The 24808-nt window shown below is 45.4% G+C and overlaps 1 protein-coding gene across 6 annotated transcripts in view; it reads right to left on the bottom strand.

The window, feature by feature from the left end:
• ERI3 (ERI1 exoribonuclease family member 3) overlaps positions 1-22744 on the bottom strand; it is a 123104-nt gene extending 100360 nt beyond the window's left edge. The window contains exons 1-4 of one of the 6 annotated variants that reach the window (XM_064493646.1): positions 22719-22744; positions 19812-19887; positions 10681-10793; positions 8281-8558 (exon numbers count right to left, since the gene is read on the bottom strand). In XM_064493646.1, the coding sequence (XP_064349716.1) occupies positions 8281-8558; positions 10681-10756 (354 nt within the window). In that variant the 5' untranslated portion in view covers positions 10757-10793; positions 19812-19887; positions 22719-22744. The other 5 variants (XM_010982290.3, XM_010982289.3, XM_031465611.2 and 2 more) reach the window with 5 other exon arrangements.
• Positions 22745-24808: the final 2064 nt, after the last annotated feature.

Below are 24808 nucleotides of genomic sequence, written 5' to 3'. Positions count from 1 at the left end.
ATTCCCACTATCACCACCTTAGCCCAATCCACTAACATCTCTCAAGCAATGCCTCCTAACCAGGTTCCCTATGTCCACATTTAACCCCTTGGAACACCCTGCACTCCATACCCATGAACTCTGGCTACAACATCAATTTCTGTTTCCTCCCTTCCATTCCCCAATACACACTGCCTTTTCTGGCCCACCAATTTTGCCCCCCAACCTCACTATGGACTCTGAACCTCCCCGTGAGAGCCTCCACCAGCATTTGGCCTTCAGAAAAGCCCTTGGCTGGAGGGGCCCCGCCAGGACCAGACACTGACCACAGCACTAGAACAGAGTGGAGCTCATTCAACAGATGTTTGCTGCCACAGACTGAGATCTCCCACTGGCCAGCTACATAACAGGGGCTGGGCCTAAACACAAGCCCGATTCAAGGCACCTCTACTTCAGGTGAAGAGCTTTCCTGATGTGTGACTCTCCCTCCAGAGTCTACCTCCCCCTTTTCTGACTCACCCAGCACCTAACCAGGCTTTGCCTGTGGCAGCACTCAATACACACAAATCCTTCTCTGCCTGCTCACTCTTCTTCTGCCAGCCTGGGGCCAGCAGCGGGGCTAGTGTCAATCTGGGGACATTCTTGTATCAGGCTTTGAGGCAAGGACTCAATTCTCACAGCGAGAGCTCAAAACTCATCACATAAATGTATGGCTTCTTAAGTATTGTGAACACTCAGGACAAGAGAATAAAAAATAATCATCCCAATGGCATCTTAATCAAAATGATGCAGGATCCTTTTCCCCCACAAGACACAGAGATGGAGGAAGCATCTCCTAATATCAGTTTCCTCATGTCAGACAACTGAGTTTGGTCTACAACATAAGAAATGTAATCAACAGAGGGGAAAGGGAAAACAAGACAGGATGGTGGCAGGGAGAAGTAAAGCCTGGGGACTTAACCAAAGTGATCCTTGGGATTTCTCTCTCCCTCCGCGCTTCCCAACCTACTGGCTTTCTTTCTGTGGCTATGAACCTGCTGCTGCCACTCAGAGGGAGAGTTCATCCCTACCGCCCACCCCTTCCATCACGTCCACTGTAGCAAATCTCTTCTCACCCAGGCCTTCCTGCCTCTTCATGAATTCTTCCTTCCTTCCTTCCTTCTGTCTCTCAATGTTAGTCAGCCGGCCGTGTATCTGTTTGAAGGGTATAAATCTCCCTGGTCTATGGAAGGAGGTCTTCCCAAGGGATGCTTAGCAGATTCAGATCCAAACTGCCAGCCAGTACTTTGAGGGGTGGGGGTGGTCATGTCATTCCCCAGCCCCTGATTCTCCCTAGAGACCTTGCGCAGCCCAGCCCAGTGCTACCTTCAGTGGCAGCTGAGGTATCAGATTGGCCCTCCCTGACAATGCCTTGGGGCCTTTGCTCATATATTTCTGTCTTGACCCTCACCCTTTCTGCCCACACTTTATTGGCTAAAATTCTCTAAAACTTCTTGTAGCCTTCATACTCTCACTTGTAGCATCCCAGTTAGACGTTCTACTGGAGTGTGAGAAATACCATATCACAGGTACAGACAATCCTACTAGCCAAACGGTGAAATAATTTGCTGTCTTCAAGGTCTTCATTTTCTCTCTCCCTCTCCCTCATTTTCAACATTCCCACAAACAAGCCTGCAGCCCAAATCGGTTTTTTCAGACTTTGGTCAGTTTGTCCGAGCTAACTCTGTGAGCACCCTCTTTCATTCATGCTACGGCAGCTCTGAGAGGCCTCAAGCCCACTTGGCCCCTTGGCCTCCTGACTTTCCCTTAACAGGAAGCTGATGCGACCCCTCTTCCGCACTGTGAGCAGAGCTGACCGTTCCCCTCCTCCACTGTCCCGAGCACTGACCCACGGGACACATTTATCAGGCTGCTTCACAGCGCTTACACGGATGTCTACTCCCCTCGACTACGGGCTCCTCGAGGGTAGGGACCATTTCTCGTCTTTATATCCCAGCATCCAACATCAAGCTTCAAGCTGTTATCCAAAGAGTAAAAAGAGGCCTTTTTGATACCTCTAAGGTGGTTACCATGAGGTCCTCTCCATTTCCTTTACTGACTTGGTTGGTTTTGTCATGTCCAACAAAAACCTTAAAAGGCAGCTCAGTGTCACTGTTAGTTTACAGTCCCTGATTTCATTCACCATTTATCAATGGCTCTATTCTTCAGAGCTCTTCCCCACCACCAACCTTAGCCCAGTGTCTAACAAAATCTGCATTCCAACAGCTGTTTCTGCCCTGGAGAGGCCACCAGGATAATAAGAGGCTGGGGGGGGATGTCTCCTGATTTGCACTAAATTGCGTGGTGATTTTGTTACCAGTGACCCAGCGCTCCCCAAGGAAGGTTCCTGGCCCCATCCCCAGGCAACTCCATAGCCTAACTACACACTGTGGCAGCTGAAAGGTATAAACCCTGGGGAAGGTAGAGAAGCAGTTTGAACAGAGCAAATAAACCCACTTCGATCGTACCTCTGCTATGCCAAACACACGAGGCAGTACCACCATGCATCGGTGCTCCCCTCCCCAAGATGTATATTTTACTTTTACATTTTTGTTCTGTCTGCTCCAAATAAAGAAGGGCCCTTCAGCTCTCCCGTGAAGTTACAACAGGGCCAAGACCCGGACACAGCAAAGGCTTGTTCCCATTCAGGGAGCACTAGAAGGAGCTGCAGTGAGAGTCATGGGAGGCCCATCCTTGTGAGGGACCACCAGGGAACAGTAGGCTGTGGAGGGGGTTCGGGCAGGGGGAGGGGGAGGCACCACATTTATGGAAGCAGCAACAAAAAAGGACAAAAGGGCCTGGTGGGCTGCCCCATTCCCACCCATCACTGGCCACCAATAGAGGAATTCATTTGTAGTGATCCTGGAAGAAGAGATGTGTTAAAGCAGAGAGATAACTAAAAAGAAAGGCAATAATTGGTCTGATGGGCAGGGGAAAAATTATTTCAGGAGTCGAGAGCCTATGCAAGAACACTTACAGCTCACACGGTCGTCATAACTCAGCCCCCTCAAGCATTCTGTGCTCTGCTTATGGTGTTAACTTTAATGTCTTAACATATAACACCATCCGCACTAACACAAAATACTACACACGCCAGATGAGCCTGAGTTATAGTTGCTGTGGGAAGCATAACTTAGAATTTCCTGATTTTGGTGCATTTAATCTCAACCATAATGTTACATTAACGTCGGTTTTGCATTTCATTTCCCAGTTTAGAAGAATAGCATCAGCGCCTTCGCCTGTCTGTACAGAAAAAGGGGCAGGCTGACTGGGGCCACCGGCAGATGGACCACAATCCAACTGGGCTCTCCCGCTATAAAGTCGGGTCCGATCCCTCCCACTGAGAGGAACCTCAACCAGGACAAGTGAATGAAGAGGGTGGAGTGGGTTCTTTCTCCCGAGAATGGCCTCTCCATCCATTTGGAGAGTGCAGGAACCAGGAGCAGAGAGAGGGAAAGATGCTGAATGTGGAACAAGAGTAATGTGTGTGCATTGGGTGGGGGGTTTGGGGTCGGGGGCTCCTGCCTCTCAGCCTTGAATGAAGGACAAGGGAATCAATATAGTCTGATTTGTAGGCATCTTAACCAATTTCCTGTGAAGTTTTCCAAAATGTCTCTCTCACAAAAGACTAATACTGAGGAGTCAGCTTCGAGTCACACTGAAACCCTCCAAATGCCTCTCTTCTATATTAGCCCTTCTCGTCACCAACAACCCATCCCCCATCCTTCCCTCCCAAAATAGCCCAGCATCTGGACAATTTTCTACAAAAAAAAAAAGAACTCCTTTACTCATAGTTCTAACTCAAAATGCAGATGGAGTCTCTTTGAGGTTTCCTAAAAAAAAAAGCCCCTATGGACAAAGACCAAACACTAGAAAACCTCAACCCCAAAGGTCATTTTTCTCCAAAGTTATGGGCACTTGAATACAAATGAGAAGGAAAACAGTGAGCAGGGCTGCTGCAGAGCAGGGAGAGAGAGAAAGATCTTACCTGGGACCCTGACGGAGGGCCAGAGGGAACTCAGGGAGGGAGGGCAGGCAGCAGCCGGACCTGTGCTCCTAGACAGGAGAGCTGGGCCGCCCCCCTGGCCATCGGGACGGCTGAGGTTGCTTCCTTCCCTCCAAGGGCTGCGGCCTGTACCTCATTTTCCTCACTTACATTTGCTTTGGTCTTTTCTGAACACTGAGGTGGTGAGAGAACTTGCCTCCAGGTTAAAGCTGCACAATTAAAGTTCCCACCAAAGCTTTCAGGCTGCTCCCTGGGCCTCAGGGTCACAGCCGCCATCATCTCTTGCACATCCACACCAAAACAAGCAACATGAACTCCTGCCGGCAAGGACAATAAAAAACCTACTTCCATATCAGGAAACAATTCCTCAAGCAAGAAAGGAATTATATTCCTCAAATTTTGAGTCTCTAAAGCATTTTAACCCACCTAAGTTAACATTTAAGTGAAAACAATATTTTCAAATGAAAAACAGTCTCATATTCAACCAATACGTATCATGTTAATCTGAACCAAAATATGTAAAACAAAGTGAGTTCAAAAACCAGAAAGTGAAAGCCTGTTACTGGCAAACCAACCACTCCATTTTCATCGAACTGAACAAAGTACAAAAATAAACAGCAAAAATTATAACAAACGGAAAATACCAGATGTTTTACCACGTTTACAACCAGTATTGTTACTCAAGTATAACAGAGCTTGCACCTGTTAGTTTCCATGTGGCATTCCCTTAGGAGAGTCCCAACAAGTTGACTCAGGGACTTCTGAAAACCAGACACAGATGAGAGAAATAAACCCCATGCCAAGCCTCCAGATAGGGCCTGGCCCAAAGCTTGTTTCTGCCTCCTACACAACTGAGGGGTATGACACACTCCCGTAAAAGTCAGAAGTGCACTGTGCAGAGGCCTCAGGTGTTCAATACTTGGGAACCGGGCAGGAGGGGAGCTGGGGTGGTTCTGATTCACAGCTCACGCACATCCCCAGGAGGCACGCAGACCTTGCCCATAAAGTATCTCCATCAAACGGACAACCATCAAGTCGTTCTGAGGGCGCGCTAGGGAGGGCTGATCTAACTTGCATACCCAATTCTAGTCCTTCTACTGCCTCTTAGAAGTTCATTCTCAAACGAAATTTCAATCTTTCCTGCTTCCATTTAAATTCATTTTTTGTCCTTATTAAAATGAAGAGTAAGTTATTATCATAATCCTTGGAACAACTACTTCCCACTCTGGACAAGGAATCAGTCATTAAAACCGTATTCTATTTTCCTTCTTTTCAAAGTCTTATTTTTGTGCCTCTAATGATTTTTGTTCCTCTTATCCTGAGCTTTTCCAATTTCTCCACTGCCCTTGTTGACCAAAAGACTTAAATAATAGAGAGGCTATCATGTGGGAACCTGACCTATGATGACCTCAGTGGAAGGACACTGGCCTATCCAGGACTGACAACTCCTCCACTCCATCTCCCAAACTTTCTCTGAATCCTACCAGGATCCTGCTACCTGCAAACTTTAGGGAAGAGTTTAAAAAAAAAAAAAAAATGCATGTGTGGGGGGTGTGGCTTTAAATTGTCACTAACAATAAGTCTCCAGTCACTTCTGAGCTGTCAATCCCTTTCCTGAGAGTGGTCCAGTGGGCAGTTCACCAACAGAGCTCTCTGGCCCCAAACCCACCTTCCTACCTGTTGATCACAGCATTGTAGAGGCTTAACAAAGTAGAGATGCATTACATTTATCACTTGCCCTAGATCCACTCAAATCCATCAATGTGTCACAGCAAGAAGTTAGATTGATCTGACAGGATTTGCTCCTCTTCACAAACCCATGTAAGTTATTACTCAGTAACCTATGCTCTTCTAGCTGTTTCCTGATTGATTATCTGACGATCAGGTCAAGTATCTTCTCTGGAATCACAGTAAACTAACGGGTCTATAATTTCCAAGATCATTCGTATTCGCCTTTTAAAGATAAGCAAGACAGCAAATGCTTCTTCTTGAGTTCTCTAAAGCAACAGCTAATGCTTTGCTAATAATGAACCAGGGCAGCCAATTCCTTAAGTGCCCTTGGAATCGCATCATCAGGGTTCATTGATTCTGGAGATAATCTTTAATCAGGCTCAGATCCTGGTGAACAGCAGGAAGCCTGATCTCAGCCTAGATCTGGAAGGCCTTGGTGCCTAAGTCTGGGAAGGAAGTTGGTGATACAAGTGATTTAAATCTGTACTGCATTATGTCTTCAGCGTTGCAATAAATAAATAAGAAGAAAAATAAAAAGAACAATGCCCTTGAAAGAGAGATGAAAGGTGATAATGACAGACCAAACTGAGACATGAATCAAGCTTCGCCTTCAGCAACATTGGCAGGACTCTGCGTAGGATAAGAGAACACAGCTACAAAATTATCTGAGCTTATACTCTTACTGAAAAGTTCAGAAACAAACATATACAGGCATGGGCCAGGAAGCAGAAACCAGGAAATGTCATCAGGAAGATGCGAAGCAATCATGAGCTTTCAGAAGACGGATGAATCACACGCAACAGGGACATGTTGGTTTTTAGACTCAGGTCCTACTAGGGCTTACTCAGTGACTGAAATCATCAGTGAGGGAAATAATACAGCCTATTGGGGTATGGATCCCTGATGCCCAACCTGAGAGAATCGATGTAACCAAAACTCCCACCCACCACCCAGGAATGCCCACTCCAGTAGTTTAAGGAGGTGAAGAAGACCTGACAGCACAGGCAGGACCAGGAGGCTGAGAAATAAGTGTGGCTCAGGTGGCTCCCAAGCCACCTTCCCTCTCATCCAAAGTCCCTTCCCCTAGGACACTCTCCTCATCCAGCTCCTGTCTTCCCAAATCTCAGGAGGCCTGATTCCAATCCTCCGCCAAGGGCAGACCACTGCCATAAGGAAGAACAGGAAAGAGGAGAGGAGAAAGGGGAAGGTAAAAGGGTTGTGGCGTCTGTTTTATGGAAAATAATCTACTATTCTAAAGACAGAACCCCTTCTCAGGAAAAAACCAACCATGAGAAATGAACCCAGTTTATCTTTGAATGGACCTGTCTCCCAAGTGCCTGATGCTATAATCCTCTCTGCCTCCTTCTTACTACTGAAAGCTGCCCCCAGACCAACGTGTCCACTCACCTCAAAATTACACACCTGATAATCCAGCCCTACAGGGGAGAGTTATAGTCCTAGAGTCATGCATACCCAAGGCCCCCACACTACAATGAACTACCACATGCTCCCAAAGCAAACACCAGGGACTCCAATATCACCTAAACCAGGTGCCTCTCTGCTGCTAATTCAAGCTTCCTAGTATCATTACCTTAAAGGTAAAAGATCTCTGAACACAGTTGGTAACTAAAGGAAAAAAGCACGTAAAGAAATTTTCCTTTTCAACAGACCAACAATGGTATTTGTTCGGGTTATCTAATGCTGCATATCATCCCAAAACTTAGTAGCTTAAAATGTCAATAATCATGTATTAACTCTCACAGCTTTTATGAGCCAGGAATTCAGGAGCGGCTCAGGGTCTCTCCTGAGGTCGAAGGTAGACGTCCACTGGGGCTGTAGTTATCTGAAGGCTTGACCGGGGCAGGCATATTCACTTTCAAGTCAGTGCCAAGAAACATGACTGGCATTTGGTACTGGGTTTTAGCTAAGAGCTTCAGTTCCTACACACACGTGCCTCTTGCCAGGGTGCTTGAGTGTCCTCAAAGCATGGCAGCTGGCCTCCTCCAGAGCAAGTGATCCTAAAGAGCAAGGTGGACTGCGATGCTTTTATGACTTGACCTCCAAAGTCACACAGTGTCTCTTCCATATTCCATTGGTTACACAGGGCTAGCTCTGATTCACTGTGGGAAGGGAACTACCAAGGGTGTGAATATCAGGAGGGAAGGGTTGTTGGGGGCCATCTTGGAGGCTGACTATTGCAGTATTCCTTTAAAGAACATGCAGCAGTAGTAGGACAAGGAAGGAAGGAAGGGAAAGGAGAGAGGAAGCGTGGGGCAGAAGGAAGTATTTTGATCCCCAAAGCCTGAGACCAGAGAGAAATAGTGCCCAGTTCTCTCCAGAGACCTCTGAGGTCTGCCTTACCCTAGCATGCCTAAATCACACCCTGCTTCTTAAGCAGGAACTCCAAATGAGAAGCTAAAAGCCAAGAAGACATGAGAAAGTTCCTCTGGGTCCCAGAAAGCAAGACAATCCTCCCTCCCTCCTCACCCATCCCACCTTTTCTGAAGCAATGATACAACAGTTACCTGAGGATGAATCTGTGGCTTGTCGCACGTGGCCTCAAAGTCCAGCACTAAAAAGTAGTGATACCTCTGGGGAGGGAAGGACACCATTGCCGCCATGGATGCGCCAAAGCCGTGGGCCGCCAGCTTTCTGGTGGATATGGAGCAGAACTCCGGAACACCACAGGGAGAAAATAAATGGGAGCCCAGCACTTTTCTTGCTCTTGAAAGTAAATATGAAGAAAATCGAGCTGCTCCAGTCTGTAAAGGTGCTAGCATTGAACATCCAGACGCATCTAAAACTTAGGGGAGGAAAGTTGAAAAAAAAAAAAGGACAAGAAAAAAAAAAACAGAGAGCCTGGGTTACTCCCTCCCACCGTGGCCCTGTTCCATCTAGTCTTCAGGAATAATCATACAACATCAACCACTCCCCAATGTTTCTGGGCCCCTTTTCTAAATCCCAGTATTCATTACTGAAGTTCAGGATCCTTAATACTGGCCCCTGATGCATTATGACAGCTCTGAGTCTCCCAGATCATTCTCGAAACAAGATGCAGCACTGGCCCTGATCTTTAAGCAGAGCTCTAAAGTTCAAAAGAGAGGAGAGAGAAAAATTCTGTGGTCACTTCTCAGGTGGCAACCCGTTAACATTGAAGCTAAGTTCCCCAAAGTAACCTGAGGTGACCCCAGGTGCACAATCAGTCCTGGGAGCTAAGGAGACTCAGACAGACACCAGAAAATACCCAGGATTCTCTCCTCAGCTCCACTCCCAGCCATGTGCCGCTGGCTTTCCCGTCTGTATCTTGACATCTCCATACACCCTCCTACCTTCTCCCAACGTGAAATCGAGCAGAGCTGATCCCAGGGAACTGGCTCACCAGACTGGTGATTCCCTAGCCCCCAGCCAGTGAGAGGCACCCTGGGGGAATGCTCCAGCCTGCAGAGCACAGCTGGCAACAGCCTCAGGCCTTCCCTTTTGCTGCCTTTAGACTCACTCTCTACTAGAGGCCTTGAATGACTGCAGGACTTTTTAAATGGGGAAGGAAAAGAGAAAACCCAGATGTGGTGGTAATGGGAGCGTTGCTAAAAGTCTAGTAAAGTTTTCTGAGTGAACATGTGCAAAAAAAAAAAATTCCAAATCACTTTTCAAGTTTTCCCTTTAAACTTGCAGAATGTCTGCTCCTTAGAGGGCTAACAAAATATAAAAATCAAAGCCCAAGTTTTACTCACAAATAACTCAAGCTTCCTTAAAAAAAAAAAAAGCAGAAATTTTGTGTTTTTCCCTTTTTATACCCAACACTCAAATTCCCTCAACTTTAACCTTCAAAGTTAAATAAGAAGTCTCATTGCTCAAAACAGAACTGTATTAGGCCATAGTTTGTGCCTTCTGAAGCCCCGTTCTAGTCAAGCCAAAAGCTTGCCTCTGAAAGACTGCAAATGGGCACTTGCTCCTTCACACAGGGTAGAGGCAGCCAGCAGCCTGTGATGTCCAGAGCACACTCCAGGCAATGAGGTCACTACTACCTGAGTGGACACGGGCGATGCCAAGTATCACTTCTCGTCCCAGCTCTCCAGACTCATAGAATGACCTACAATAACCTGCCTGTATATTTATTAGGATACGTGCTAGTGTGGGCCCTCAATTTTCCTACCCCTAGAGTGAGAGTCCATGCGGAACTAAGACCAAAAAGTATTTTAAGGTCTTCATGGATACAGCACAAGCACAGTGCATGCTTTCACCGTGGCTTTACAGCCCTTACAGAAATGCAGCCAAACTCCCTAGCCTTGGATAGACAAAGGTGTTTGAGTTTCATTAGGGAATCCCTTGAAAAGACAAAATCCCTCTGAAAGCCAGAATCCAAAATAACTCTTCACATCACCCACTTCTAAACAGTACGGAAGCCTTGTGAGATGGGAGACACCAGTCTGCTCGGATTACACATTCTAGTTTGGATCCACAGTCCCACAGGGACTTAGAACTCTCCTGCAACAAGTCAGGCCATGCATAAGGACTTCTGAAAGTCTTAATGTTCTCCAATGTGTATATATAGTACATAAAGTGTTTATAGTCAGCCAGACCCCATCTACCAAACACTACAGGGAATTAAATATTGTGATTAAGGAGGACTTCTGGATTTGAATTCTGGTCTTACCACTTATTTGCCACCGCATCTTGGGCAAGCTCTATTTTTCAATTTCTCACCCTCAAAATGACAATAATAGTAGCTCCTACTCCTTAAGTGAGAATGAAATGAGAGGATATATGGAAAGCACTGAGAGTACGGTCTAGCACATAGAGCTCAATGAATATTAGCTTACTACTATTACTACTACTCTTCTATCGAACTATGCCCACTTGGCAAAGCCTGGACCCCCACACTTTGGGCCTATAAATCCTCACGCCTGCAGACCTTGCTTTCTCACCTGATTTCACCCACATCAAAAAGCTTCTCTCCTGTAGGAAGTCTTGAGAGTAGACATTTGGAGACCAGGCTTCCATGTATCAGCAGTCACTGGGTTCCATACTTCCCCTACTTCTAAAAACCAAGTTCAACTCAAGTCCAGAAAAAGAGAGCAGCTCTTCCTCTTCCTTTCCTGAAAACCTTGATCTAATGGCTTTAGAGTCATTAGTATGGCAGAGGAAAGTAGGTGTCTACATTAGTTGGAGTGGGGAGGAGCAGAAAGGCCTGGGGGAGTATCAGAGCCCAAGCAGGGTGAGGAGGTATCCATACAGAGGCAGAAGGTGTGATGCAGCACGTGAGAGCCCTACTGGGATACGAAGGCATCTGTTGGGTGGGGGCAGGGAGCAGCCTGGTGTGGGGAGTCAGAGGCAGGGTAAAGAGGCACCCAAGATGGGGAAAGGGCAGTGGCAACAATGGGAGGCTAGTTATATAGAGAGGGGTTGATCCAAAATGGGCATATATTAAGGGTAATGGGACCACGTTTCTCAATATTAGACGGCAGAATTAAAACACAGAAAGGAAAAAACACCTGTGGTGTTGGATTGGAACTGGAGGTAACAGTGTGACCTCATGGTATCTGATATATATAATGTATAAAAGTAAAGCCAGATATAAATGTGAGATTAAGTATATATCTATACGAAAATATCTACACACATGTATATGTATTTCCTAAGCTCTGTTTACTGAAGGGCCAGGGAGCAGCAACACTCCAACAGCAATGAGCACATCCAGCCCCTAGTTGCCTTCTAAAATCATTCTCCACTGAAAGAACCAGAGCTCTTTGAAGAAATGGCTGATTCCAGGGCTGTGGCAGAGAAAGTACAAGATGAGCCCCACACATCTTGTTGTGCCAGAAAGCAAGGAAACGCCCAAAGAATGATAGGAACATATCAAAAGGACACAGAAGCCAGCTTGAAGGGGCTCCCATAGGCAAGTAAATAATGACATTAATGTATTACAATGCACTGAATAAAAAAGGAAACCATGAGGTCATAAAGATAGAAAGAAAGAAATGAATGAATAAATAAATAAAATTTAAAAATTAAAGTTTGGTAAGGGACTTCACATAGTTTCAAAATTATAATAATAATAACATCCCCACAGAATGTTATTAATCATAGCAGGGAGTGAGTTTACAATGGATAAGCTTGGCAGACATCACCTTAATCAAGTGGGCAAAATGAACATCACCAATTATGGGATTAATCCAAATCATACATCACATGACAGGATGCAATGAGAAAAACAAAGTATCATTTCTGGGATATTCCTGTCGAAGATGCATAACCTGAATCTAATCATGAGAAAATATCAGACAACCCTGAATGAGGGAGAGTCTACACAATAACCACCTGTAATCTTCAAAAGTATCCAGGTCATGAACATCAAGGAATGTTTACTGAGAAAAGTCTAAAGGAGATTAAAGAGACTTGATAACTAAAATCAATACACGATTCTGAACCGGACCATTTTGCTACAAAGAATGTTATTGCGACAACTGGCAAAACTTCAATAGGGTTTGATACTTAGGTGGAGGTACGTATCAATGTCAATTTTCAGGTTTTGATGGTTGTGTAGGAAAATGTCCTTGCACGTAGGAAATACACGTAAAGTCTCTAGGGTGATGGTTGTTAGGTCGGCCACTTAATTCACAAATGGTTTAGGAAAAAAATTATTTGTACTGTACTTCCAACTTTTATGTAAATTTGGCCTATTTCAAACTTAAAAAAAATTTTCTTTAATCCATATGCAATGTTGTTTAGGGAGGGTATATAGCTCAAGTAGTAGAGCGCATGCTTAGCACTCATGAGGTCCTGGGTTCAATCCCCAGTACCTCCTCTAAAAATAAATAAATAAAAAATAAAAAATAAAAAATAAATAAATAAATAAATAAATAAATAAATAAATAAGCAAGCCAGCCTAATTACCTCCCCCCAAAAAACAAAATAAATAAATACATAAGCAATGTTGTTTAAAAAAAAAAAAGAAACAGAACAGTATGTGAGGGAGCCATCTCCCCACACTGCCCACAGAAGATAGGCTGCATGCTCCGCTCTGGCAGAGAGGTCGGCAAAAGCCAGCCCTCAAAGCACGGAGTCTCCATCATAAGAGCCCAGCCCAGTGCCCCCTCACTGTGCACTCCTGCTACCACTAGAGCCTGCGGGGAAAATGCCCCTGCACCCCCGAAGAGCCCGCAGAGGCACCCCACCTGCCTGCCTACCCTCTGACAGCTTAGGGATTTCCTCTTTCTACTGATGTCTTTATTCTTTAATCACCAGTGTGCAGAATATAAGTCTATAACTTGTATCATCAGCCGGGCCTTTGAGAATCTAGCAGAGGGGCAGAACTCAAAAAGAACAGTTTATGATTCTGGGTCTATCTTTCACCAGAGTCCAAGATTTACATACATTTATTCTGACACCCATTTCCTTCTAGCAAATTAAAGGTAGTAAGGAGCCTACAGCAAAGAGGAAAATGAATGATTCTCTCCTGAAAGTAAAGGGACCAGCCCCCAGTGGGGCAGGGAGGGGGAAGCAGGGACTGCCACAGGGACAGCCCGATTTGGAGGAGCAGGCCTGCACCACAGCCCCTGGAGGATGGTCGCTGTGCAGAGTATTTACACAACAGACACAATGGCTCCTCCACAGCCATTACTGTCGGTCAGGTAAATAACGCCTGTGCCAAAACACACATTTAATGAGGGAAATAATATGCCTTTATAAAAAGCCTCAATCTGTATTTACCTGAGAGACCAGAGAAGCACCAAATCACCAGATTAGTGGAATCACAGAGGAGTCATTCTGGTGTCTTGGGTAAATAGACATTTTATAGCCTTCCATTACTGGAGGCGGGAAGGAAGGGCGAAGGGAGGGGCCATCCTTTAATATCCACATACAGGCCAGGGGAGCCTGGGGGACAGAAGAGAAGAGAGGCCCATCATGAAATATGGGGTCCACTCCCACACCATCTCCCCTTCCTCTTGTACTTGGGATGTCTGGGGAGGGTATGGGTTTGTACCATCCCTGGACCCAATCCATCCCATATAAAGCCAGCCTGGGATGCAGGGGTACACTTCAAAGGAACTCCAGGGCACCGAGGCAGGTTCTGGGTCTAGCTGACTAAAAGCACGTGGGATAGCCACAGTTTCCCCAGCTCCCAGTCCTGGGGCAAGTCCCTGTCCCAGTCTGACCTGTAGGAGCACAAGTGCTCAGGCACCTGAGCCACAGAAGCATCCACAGAGAACACGGACACCAGTCTGGAGCTCTCTGAGGCACAGTCTCCATCTTAGATGGCTAAAAATAGCCTAGGAAAAATACAAATAAACTGCATGCCTTCAGAAATCATAATGTTCAGTCTAATGAATGCATCCTTACTGCCAGAGCACTTTCTGTGAAAATCACAGACTGTCAAAGGTGAAAGAAAACCTCAGAGGAGACACAGTCCAGCCAGCCAGGGAAATGAGCCCCAGAAAGAGAAAAGGACGGCCCAAGGTTCACATAGCCAGTAAGGGTGGTAAGAGAACCCAGGGCCCCTGACGTCCAGTTCAGAGCCCCCAGCCACAGCCCCTCAAAAGGCACAGGCGCCAGCACTCGTCCCCAACTTCTCTGCAGTCTCAACAGTGGAGGCCAGGAGCCTGCAGGCAAGGCAGAACAAAGCTCAACGTGCCCTGGAACCTCTTCATGACTTCCTGATGCCCCCTAAGTGGAATGGAAACAGGAACTCTAAAGCTGGGTCCTCACCTCACCAGAACACTCTCTTCCTCTCTATAACCCACCACTCCCTTGGCCTGTGGCTTCAGCTGCTTCTGCCCCAAGGCAGGGCTGGGGAGAACTTGCCCAACATCAGAAGCAGCTACTAATCCCAAACTCTCAGCAGAGCTAAAGTCACTAAAGACCTTCAGGAACACCAACATCACAGGCCACAGGAGGCTCACTCTCCTCTTCAATTGGTCCGTCTTAGCAGCTCAAGACAGCACAGAAAAAGAAGTGCCTGTTTGTGATTTGTCTGTTGTTCACTAACCCATCAGCCACATCCAGTAGCTTGGGCAAACTCCTTCAAGGGGCCAAGGCTGGGAAACATGTCTTTGCAAGGACCTGCAAATCAGTTGTGACCCATCGCACATAAGATGGGGCAAAGGCTTCTCTCCTAACACACTGTAAATAGGATAGAATTGGAGGGGTGCAGGGTATGGTATACTACGGTCATCCCTCCCACACTTGTAGACAGCATCTGACCCCAGAGGGGAGGTACCCGGAACCGTCTACACCCCTGCTACCAAGGTGGAGAACTGGAGTAGAAACAAGGAGTCACACAGCTAGCTGTTAAAAATGCCAGTATTAGACAAGCATAGGCTCAAATACTGACTCCACGACATACTCTCTGTAATAACAGCTACAGTAATAATACCTATCTCTTAGGGATTCCATTCAACCACACAATGTATACAGAGTGCTTTGCATAATGGTAAGTTCTCAGTAAAACAAGAGCTATTGGGGGGAGGGTATAGTTCAAGTGGTAGAGAGCATGCTTAGCATGCCCGAGGTCCTGGGTTGAATCCCCAGTACCCCCATTAAATAAATAAATAAGTGAACCTAATTACCTCCCCCTGACTTTAAAAAAAAAAAAAAAAAAAAAAAAAGGAGCTACTATTGCTAATACATACTAAAGAGGAAAGGGAAACACTATTTTCTGAAAAACTACTATAAGCCAGGCAGTGTATTAGTGATTTACCTATTTCATCTCATTTAAGCCTCCCAACTATCAAGCAAAACAGGTAACAGTATTCTCATTTTACACATGAGAATACTAAGGCTCAGGGGCACCCAGCTCTTCAGGGCCCTGTTCTCTCCCACATTTGGGGGCCAACATTCTCCCCTCGACTGATTCTCCCATCAGCCATAGGGCTAACAAGGCATACGAAGTTCAGTTTTTCTTTTGAGGAAAGGTATGACTTTAACTAAAAAAAACTCAATCATAAGCAAAAATTAAGTCCGCCCAAATCACCTAAATTTATTTTTAACAAAAAAAACAAATTGCAGCCCTGCGTACAGAAGCAGAAACAGCAAGCAGTGTCATGGATTAAAACAACTGCAACACAAGGAACTCAGAGCCTCTTCTCAGACCCAATTCCGGGAAATCTTCCCGTCTCACAGAGCGGAGAAACTGGTAGGAAGCAGGGTTACAACCAGCTCTTGCTCAGGCCCCTAAATAGTGATGTTTCCTTTTACAAATCTCTGCCCTGGCAAATGCTACTCCCCATTTTGAAATGTACTTCCATTTTCACCAGGCAAATTATTGCTCCTTCTTCAAAATCCATCTCAAGTCTCCCCCCTTTCAGTATCTTTCTCTGACACCTCAACAGAAAGTTAATTATTTAAGTGTGATCCCATAGCACAGTTTATTCCTATTTCATAACTTTTATCTCACTGTACTGTCAGATTTTAGTTATCTGTTTCTCCCCCCTCCAGTTATCTCCAAGGAGTTAGATGAGGAGGATGGCAGAAAGCGAATGTGTAAGGGGTGTGTGTTGCATATGTGTGTGTGTAAAAAGGCATATTTGAAGAGACATTTCTTGTACTTGTTTTTTGTCAGACTCTTTAACACATTTCAAAATTTCAAGTAGCATTAAAGAAAAGTCTAAGATCAGTTTTTTTCATCTAAGTAGTGCATGAGTTTAAAAAGTCTGAGGAACACTGAGCTAGACATAGATCCTTAGGGGCAAGGACCACATTTGATTCATTTCTGTACTCCCAGCACAGGGCCAGGCACAAAGTAAGTGTGAGTCAAAGTTTACTTAATGAATTATGATGTCAATTGCTCTGGAATCAGAATACGTTAGGACAGAGCAGGGCCTAAGAACCAGGAAAAGCTTCTTCTCTTTCTCCCTCCTTCTTCCACCACCCCCACCACCACCGCCATTGTCCTCCCGTATTAGAGGAAGAGAGAGAGCATTGCTTTGGTGCTGGAATACTATTAATAGGATTAATTTGGGAACCGGTGTTTGGACTGTCACATCCAATCACTACCCACAGATCTACAGCTTCCCAAATCAAGCTCATGCAAAGAGGAATCAATTGCAAGGACATAGAGGGTCTGAACAGGCATACTAATGGCCTCCTGAGGTGCCAGCGGCCAGCTCTGACACTCCCATAAATTATCAGCCTTTTGATTTTACCTGTAGCTGTGGGGCACAAGGCACAATTTTGAACATATCAAAGCAATCTCTCGTAACCCAGGGCTCCCCCAAGAATGTCCCCAAAGGAGGATGGACTAAAAACAATGACCCAAGGGGAATCTGCTTCCTGACAGGCCTGTGCTTAGCAGTCATCAATTAAAACCCAACAGGACCAAGTGGATAAAGTGGGACCCAAATCAAGACTAGCAGATGGGGACAAAGCATGCATCAGACTGCAGTTCTGCAAAGACTACACATCCCTCACTCAAAGGAAGAGAAATCATAGCAATAAACTAACACAATTTCATCTGGGGGTAAATCTGCTCTGCTCTAGCTCTGACAGTACCTCACAGCTTGACCTCGGACAACACACTTAACCTTCCTGAGCCTCAGTTTCCTCACATGCTTAGCAGGGGCAATAATGCCAACCACCTGACCCACTTCCTAGAGTGGTGGTAAAAAGTAATAAAAATACTCAAGAGGCATTTTACAAAGATGTAGGGGCACAAGAGTGGCAACACTAATAAATGACCTCGACAGACCGGGAGAGATGACTGGCCACGCTTTGGAGAATTTCTTTCGGGTAGCTGCTCACTCAGTTCATTTCACTGATGGTGCTGGGGCTAAGGTCCACCCTGAAGAAAGTTCTGGAATTCTGAATGGGACTTCTGCTGTCTAAAAATTTTCCATTATGAAAAACAGTGTCTTTAGTTATAATTTCCTCCTGTCTGCCGGCTGCCTCTGCCAGGGAACAGGTTTTTTACCACACGGCCACAATGACAATTTTGAGGACCCCAAACATACTAAGTCAAAAGCCAAGTCACCCAATTGCCCCAGTTGCTGGCTGCTTTTAAAAAGATTTTGTAAAATACTATGAATAATAAAAGTTAAGGACACTGTGCTAAGAGCTATACATCTCATTAAATCCTTTAACCAACCTATTAAGTTCCATTATCTCCATTTTACAGACAGGAAAGCCAGACTCAGAGAGGTAAGTCACTTGCCCAAGGTCACATTAGCACTGTTTTCAGAAACCTATGGGCTTCTCTCCAGCAGTGTACACTGGGGCTTATAAGAGGAGGAAGACAATTCATCAGACACTTAACAAATACTTTATTTGATCCCTGTATCTGACATATACCATCATACTCAAGTAGGAGACAGTCCCCAAACCAGAAAAAGGTCATCAGTTTCCTACAAACAAGGAAAGGAGACTGAGTAGGACATACACAGAATGAGGCAATTCCCTGGTAAGCTTAGGAAAATGGGTTCCCCTCTGTGTGTACAGTTCAAGAAGTTCAAAGCAACTGACATTAAGCTATGAGCCTAAAAACCAAAATCTCTCCCAGGCTATATTTATCCCCTGCTTCTTTCAATAGAAAAGAGTTCCCCCAAACTCCTCATTCATTCCATACCAACTTGTCCTTTCCACATCTTTTCTGGTCTGTGAAATAGGATCTGGTATTGCCAACAAAGATATCCTTTAAGCTTAAGTAGATAGCCAGGAAATTAGCAAAGAGAACCAGTATACATAGATGCAAAGATTCGGGTATATTTAATTTTTAATTGTCAAAACACTGAAAGTAAAAATATAAAATGTTACCCATGTAACTGCTACAGCCTCCTTACTGGTCTCTCTGCCTCAGGTATTGTTCCCTTCGATCCATTCTTAACACTGAAATCAAAGCAGACTTTCTAAAACACAAATCTAGTATCAGTCTACTGCTTAAAACCTTTTAATGGCTTCTCACTGCTTTTATGATAGTCTGATCCAGTGGTTGGTCCACAAGCCAAATACAGCTGCCCCTGTTTTCATAAAGTTTTTTTGGAACACAGCCACGCTCATTCATTTTCATACTATGGCTGCTTTTGTGCTCTAGCAGCAGAGTAGTGCTGAATGGTTGTGACAGAGACCCAGAAAGACTAAATACTTATTATCTGGTTCTTTACAGAAAAAGTTTGCTGACCTAGCTTAATTTTTTTCCCCTCCACCATTTAATCCTAAGAGCTTATAAGGCCCCGGCCCCTGCTTACCTTTCCTCCTTCATTTCTCACCACATTCTCCTGCCCTCTGCCCACTGAGTACTTGATGTTTCAATCACACTGAAGTTCAGTTTCTCAAACTCAACAAATCTCTGATCTTCACACTTGGTCCTTCATGCCTTCATCTAATTCTAGAAGAGTAGGTTACTTCCTCTGAAAAGCCTACCCTGAACCCACCAGTCTGGGCTGGAGATGCTTCTAAGCACTCTCAAAGCACTTATACTTACCTTGTTACAGCACTCTCAGAGCTACTGTAATTGTATCTACACTGTCTGTCTCTCCCATGAACTTGTAAGCTCTTCGGTATCAGGGACAGCAGCTGTCTTGTTCACCACCACAATCCCAGGACCTAGCAAAATGCTTGGACCTTAGTTATTCAACAAACAGCCTCCAAGATCCCGGATATCAATCATCAGAGTCCACCTTTTTAGCCAGCCCAGATCCTTGTGAAATGGAAATAGGCTGGGATTAACCATCCACTCAAAGATGACCCACAACCCAAAATAAACCAAGATCCCAAAAGCCTTAGTCAAATGCATTTATCGGAAGCCAAATAAACGTGATCCTTCCTATTGTCTTAAGATGTGAATTTCTCAGGATAGAGGATTATTCTGGCTGTATTCAACCTTCCTGAACTTCAAGTAGGTGCTCATGTAATGCCCACAAAGAAATCATGACAGAACTTGAAAGTCTGGATACCCCACCTCCAACTCTCACCACTTTACAGACTTTGGGGAAGTTCCGGGAGTCTTTCAGCATATGGTATCTTGTCAGAAAAAAGCTACAGAAAAATAACCCTCCCCACCCTCCAAGCCCAAATACCGATAAGGAAGAAGTCAAGCCAAAACTTGACCATGCAACAGGATTCTCACCTCTCCTTACTTCGAAGATGCCAAGACTGGCCGCTGGGGACGCTGACGGGTCCGTGAGAGCTGGAAAGCTCCAATGCTGTGGATAAATACACATCTCTGCAACAAGTCTATTTTCATACAAAAGGATTAAATCCACAGGGGGTTGCTGTTTGAAACAATATAAGGACCACGCTATACTTCAAACTTCTAAACTCAAACTACTTTGGAAATAACAGGTATCTATGTGGAAGCACAGTGCCGGTACAGAGCTTTCAGAAGTTACTAATACTACAGTTGAACGTTGAACAACACAGGTTTGAACTGCACAGGTCCACTTCTTACATGTGGATGTTATTCAGTAAACACATCGGACATTTTTTTGGAGATCTGTGACAATTTGAAAAAACTTGCAGATAAACAACATAGCCTAGAAATACCAAATAATAATAATAAAAAGTTAGGATGTCATGAAGGCATTAAGTATATGTAGATATATGTGTATAACATTCAAAATATGTGTTAATCAACTGCTTATGTAATTAGCTAGGCTTCTGGTCAACAGTAGGTTATTAGTTAAGGTTTTGGGGAGTTAAAAGTTATAAGCAGATTTTTAACTGTGTTTGCGGGGTTAGCAATCATAACCCCTGTTTTTCAATGGTCAACTGTATATATTTTCAGAATGACGAATTTCATGTTCAACAGTAGCATACTTTTCTTCCTAAGGAGGTTTATCTCCTAGAAATACTAAACATTTAAAATATCTGAGCTCAGACTGAGAAAGATGGCCACGAAGTGTTAGCTTGCTGGATAATCCAGAATCCTGGTCTAGTCAAGGGGAGGACACTGGTAAAGGCTGACAATATTCAGAATTTAGGAACTGAGGCCAGGATTGGGGGAAGGCTGGCTGCCACAAAGCCACAGGCCATATTGTAAATGGCCACATAGACCAGGAAACACTCGCAGGATACATCCAGGTCTGCCTCAAGTTCTAAAAAAGTCAAGGTAACCAAACCCCAAGTCAAATCATTAATGGAACACTTATCATACTTATCATTTAATTTAGATCTTCCATACTCTGGTTTCTCTTCAATCATATAAATCTTACGTCTTTTACTAACCAGACCTTCCAAAGAAATATGTTACAGAAGTACCCTTGTAAGTTAGTAACATCCTTTGCACAAAGAAACACCAAGATTTGGAGCCAATCTATTCCTATCTACCACTCTACACACATTTAACACTTTCTTCTCCTCAGATGCCCTAGGAAAATGCCACTCACCAACTTACCCCACCACAAAGAAAACACTTTTCAAAATGGAAGGGAATAAAAAGCACTTTTATTTGGAAATTTCAAGTTGGAAGGAGAGCTCTCAGCCAAGCTCTATGACCTAGCTAGCCGATTATTTACAGGATCTTTGGGCAGGAATTGTTAATGAGCTTTTAATTTGGAGTGGTTAAGTTGCCAAAGTGCTCTGAGCTCCAGTGAAGCACCACAGAATCCATAAAGGAAACCTTATCAATCACTTCCCAGCAGCTACCTTCCCCCACCCCCCACCTCTCTGACGAAAGGCAGCCAAGTGGGTTTCCAACCAAGATCACAGACACACACATTAGTGGAGTCACACCCCAAGTCCCTGTTTATAAATTGGCTTTTAAATGGTAGGGAATTCAGGTATAATATACTTAAGCTCTAGGCATGAACCCACTAAAACAAGGCATGCTGTGTATGATAAAGTCAGTATAAAGCAGAATTTGATGAAGCCAATTTCTGGTAGAAACTCTACAATCAAAAATCATTCAGCCAATCACAACCTACTATAGTTCAAATAGTGTATAGTCTTTAGCCAATGGGATTCCGGTTTTTTTGCCCTGCAGCAGGGAGACTGATAAAATGTCTGACAAGAGCTAATACCAGAGAAGTGGCCAGAGACCTTTAGCTGAGGCAATGATGGGCACCATCAGTCTGCAAAATCCAGCCCTAAGGACAGAATCCAAACCCCCAATCAGGGGCCACGTTTAGCATCTTCCAAGTCAACAAGGAGCAGTTATATTTTGCAAGAACTAGCAGTCAAGCCCCAATCCAAGTTTGTGCCTTTTTGTTTTAAGAAAACACCTGTTGCTGGAACATTTGCAGGAAAAGCAAACAGAAAGCAAGCCAGGTTAGGCCCCTTATTCACTCCTTCCACCATCGCTACTACTACTGCTACAGATTTACAAAGAAGTAAATCACTAACCTTGTTTGTCTGTGTGTGTGTTGGGGAGGGGGTAAAGGGGATGTTCTACCTACTACCTCCTTGCTGGGTTTCTGTCCTCTTTGGTCAAACCTCTTTTCCTCTTCCTAAGTAATTCCAGGTAAGAAGTCAGCACCCTTAATCACCACATCCAGTCTGCATTGCAAAGCCCTGCCCGTCTCCCTCTCCGCCAGAACGTTACTCAGTAGATCATGCATCCAGGGTGAGCACATGGGCCAGCACCCCAGCCTGCACAAACTGCGCGCCGCGACCCTCACCCCGCATGCATTACCAGGGCCCAATTTGGGGGGCCTCTCCGCATCACCCACCCCGGGGTGTTGCCCCCAACTCGGGCCCATCCAAGTCCAGGGGAGAGTAAGGGGAGGAGCAGGGGGCCAGGAGACCAGCCCTCCTTCCCAGGGCCGCCCCCGCCCCCCGTCAGCAGCGGGAGAGGCTGTCGCCATGGCAACGCCCCCTCCTCGGGGCCAGCGCGGCAGGCTCCCTTCAGGTGCAGGCCCGGACGTCTCCCTCGGCCTGAGCAGGCGCTCAGGGCAGTTTACGGCGGCGGGCGCGGCCCGCGCCGACTGAGGCGCCGGCCAGGCAGAGGCAGGGCCGGCTCCGCCCGCTCCCCACCGCCCGTTCCCGGCCGCCTCAACAGCGGCAGCCAGCACCACGAGTCCACAACACACCGACTCACCTCCGCGCACTCTGACCCCGGCCGACGCGGCGGACGGGCGGGCGCGGTGGCCAACCGCTGAGCCCGCCGCCGGCTCCTTCGACCAATGGGCCGCAGTGGGGGCGGGGCTTCTTCTCCCCAAATGCTCGCTCTCCCGCCGACATGCGCGCTAAGGTGTGTCAAGATGGTGACTCCGTGCGGCTAGCCTTATGGGAGTTGTAGTTTCCAGGTTGCACGTACTTAGAAGAGAGTGACTGATCAGCTGGGAAAGAAATTTTTTAAAACCGAAACTTTCTAAGATCTAGAACGGCTCAAGTCTTCCACTTCCGTTTTCCCACCTTCTAATATACTCAGGAGGTGAGTATAGGCTCATTATGTGACATGTTTTATTTCGATGTCACCTTCTCATGATTCGTTCATTCAACAAGTCATTATTCTCATCTACTCTCTGAGGTAGGCCTGGGGGACACCTGAGAGGAAGGGGATTTTAGGTTTAGAAGAAAATGCTTAGATTTCTGAAGGGCCTTCCTGAGGGAGACGGAACTGAGGTCTTCAGGTCTGCTCCATGGGGAACTTCAGAGTTAAAAGGACTCTGGCCTCAGCTGTGGGGACTTTCCACAGTCAGTCTCTTCAGTCAGCTGGAGAGAACTCTGGCCAAAACCGGTGATATGTTTCTTCTTTTTGGTTCTGACTTTGTGGGAAGACGTGGGTACCATGTTCTGAGCTGGGAAACCCCAGTCTTGGCCAAGCCAGTGATGGCTTTGACAGTCTCCCAGTCAGACAAGAACCATCTTCTGTGCTCAGCTTCAGTCACCAAGCCCTCTGCATATTTTCACTTAAGAAAATGATGTCATTTTCTACCTTAACATAATGAATGGTTCCCACCTGAGCTGGGAAAGCCTGGTAATCCCCATAACAGAGAATGTTTCCTTAATCCCACATAATGGATTAGGCGAGTCTACTCAACACCTACAGAATTTATCACCTTGTTTTATAATTGTCTATTTCTTTGTTGTCTTTTTCCTAGGGCTGTAAACTCCTTTAAGGTAGGTATTATTTCCATATTTATGCTGTATCGGTAATACCCAGCACAGAGCCAGGCACAAAGCAGGTGCACAATAAATGTGAACAAATGAGGGAATAAATATCAACAGGGACAGGTGTCATTTAACCCAAGGTCAGTAAAGTAGAGGCACATCGGCCCATCCCCTGATTATTGGAGCTGGAATTGGGTCTTCCTCCTCCCTTTCATGTTATCTAGATGTTAATCCCAGGCGATCAAATCAGTCAACATACATTTATAGTGCCTCTGCTACGTGTCAGGCACTGTTTCTGTTGCTGAGGATTGATTGGCGAATAAGACACACAAAACCTGTATCCTCAAAGAGTTTTTATATTGGGGAGGAGGAGGGGGAGGAAGAACAGACAAGAAACAAGAAAACAGATAAATAAAGGCAATAAATAAGAGGTTCTAAGATGGTCTCTCCAGTCTCTAATTTTGTTCTATCCTGAGTCTCGCCTGAGAATAGGGTATAGCCAACCTTCTTGGCTATAAGAAGTAAACCTACACTGTGAGGATTGGAGGCTTGCTTTAAGGCCCAGCCCCTGTATTCTCCATGGAGCCTTCCAAGGTCCCCTTAACTTCCCCCAAATGTGCACTTTCCTCCGTGGTGCTCTGGAGCTCATCTGTAGAGCTTCCAGGACCTCACCAGACTCTAAGCTCTTTTTGGATAAACACCAGGCAAAATGCATTCAAATAATAGAACAGTTTAAGAGCTCAGTATACACTTGGTGCCTTACACTGCTGCCTAACCCGACAATTGGCTCCCTCCAGCCTTTGGTTTTGTTGTGATTCCCTGTGTTTTCTGGTTGCATCAAAAACAGCCTGAGGCAAAGCTTATGTAATAAGATTTCATTGGGAAGTATAATCCCAGGACAGCAAGAGTGAGGGGGAAGAAGGGAAGTGAGTCCCGGAAGGAGGGGAAGAAAATATATAGTATATTAAAAAAAGTTGACCAAAGCTTAAAAGAAAACACAGCTAGTTGCTCTGTCACACAGACCATGTAGAACCGTCACTTCTCAGACAGGGAGGGAGGGAAGGTTGTGTTACC

Source organism: Camelus dromedarius, chromosome 14 (assembly GCF_036321535.1).
Source record: "Camelus dromedarius isolate mCamDro1 chromosome 14, mCamDro1.pat, whole genome shotgun sequence".
NCBI lineage: Eukaryota > Metazoa > Chordata > Mammalia > Artiodactyla > Camelidae > Camelus > Camelus dromedarius.
The sequence above is the reverse complement of the archived record's forward strand: the minus strand, read 5'-3'. Positions and strand labels throughout refer to the sequence as shown.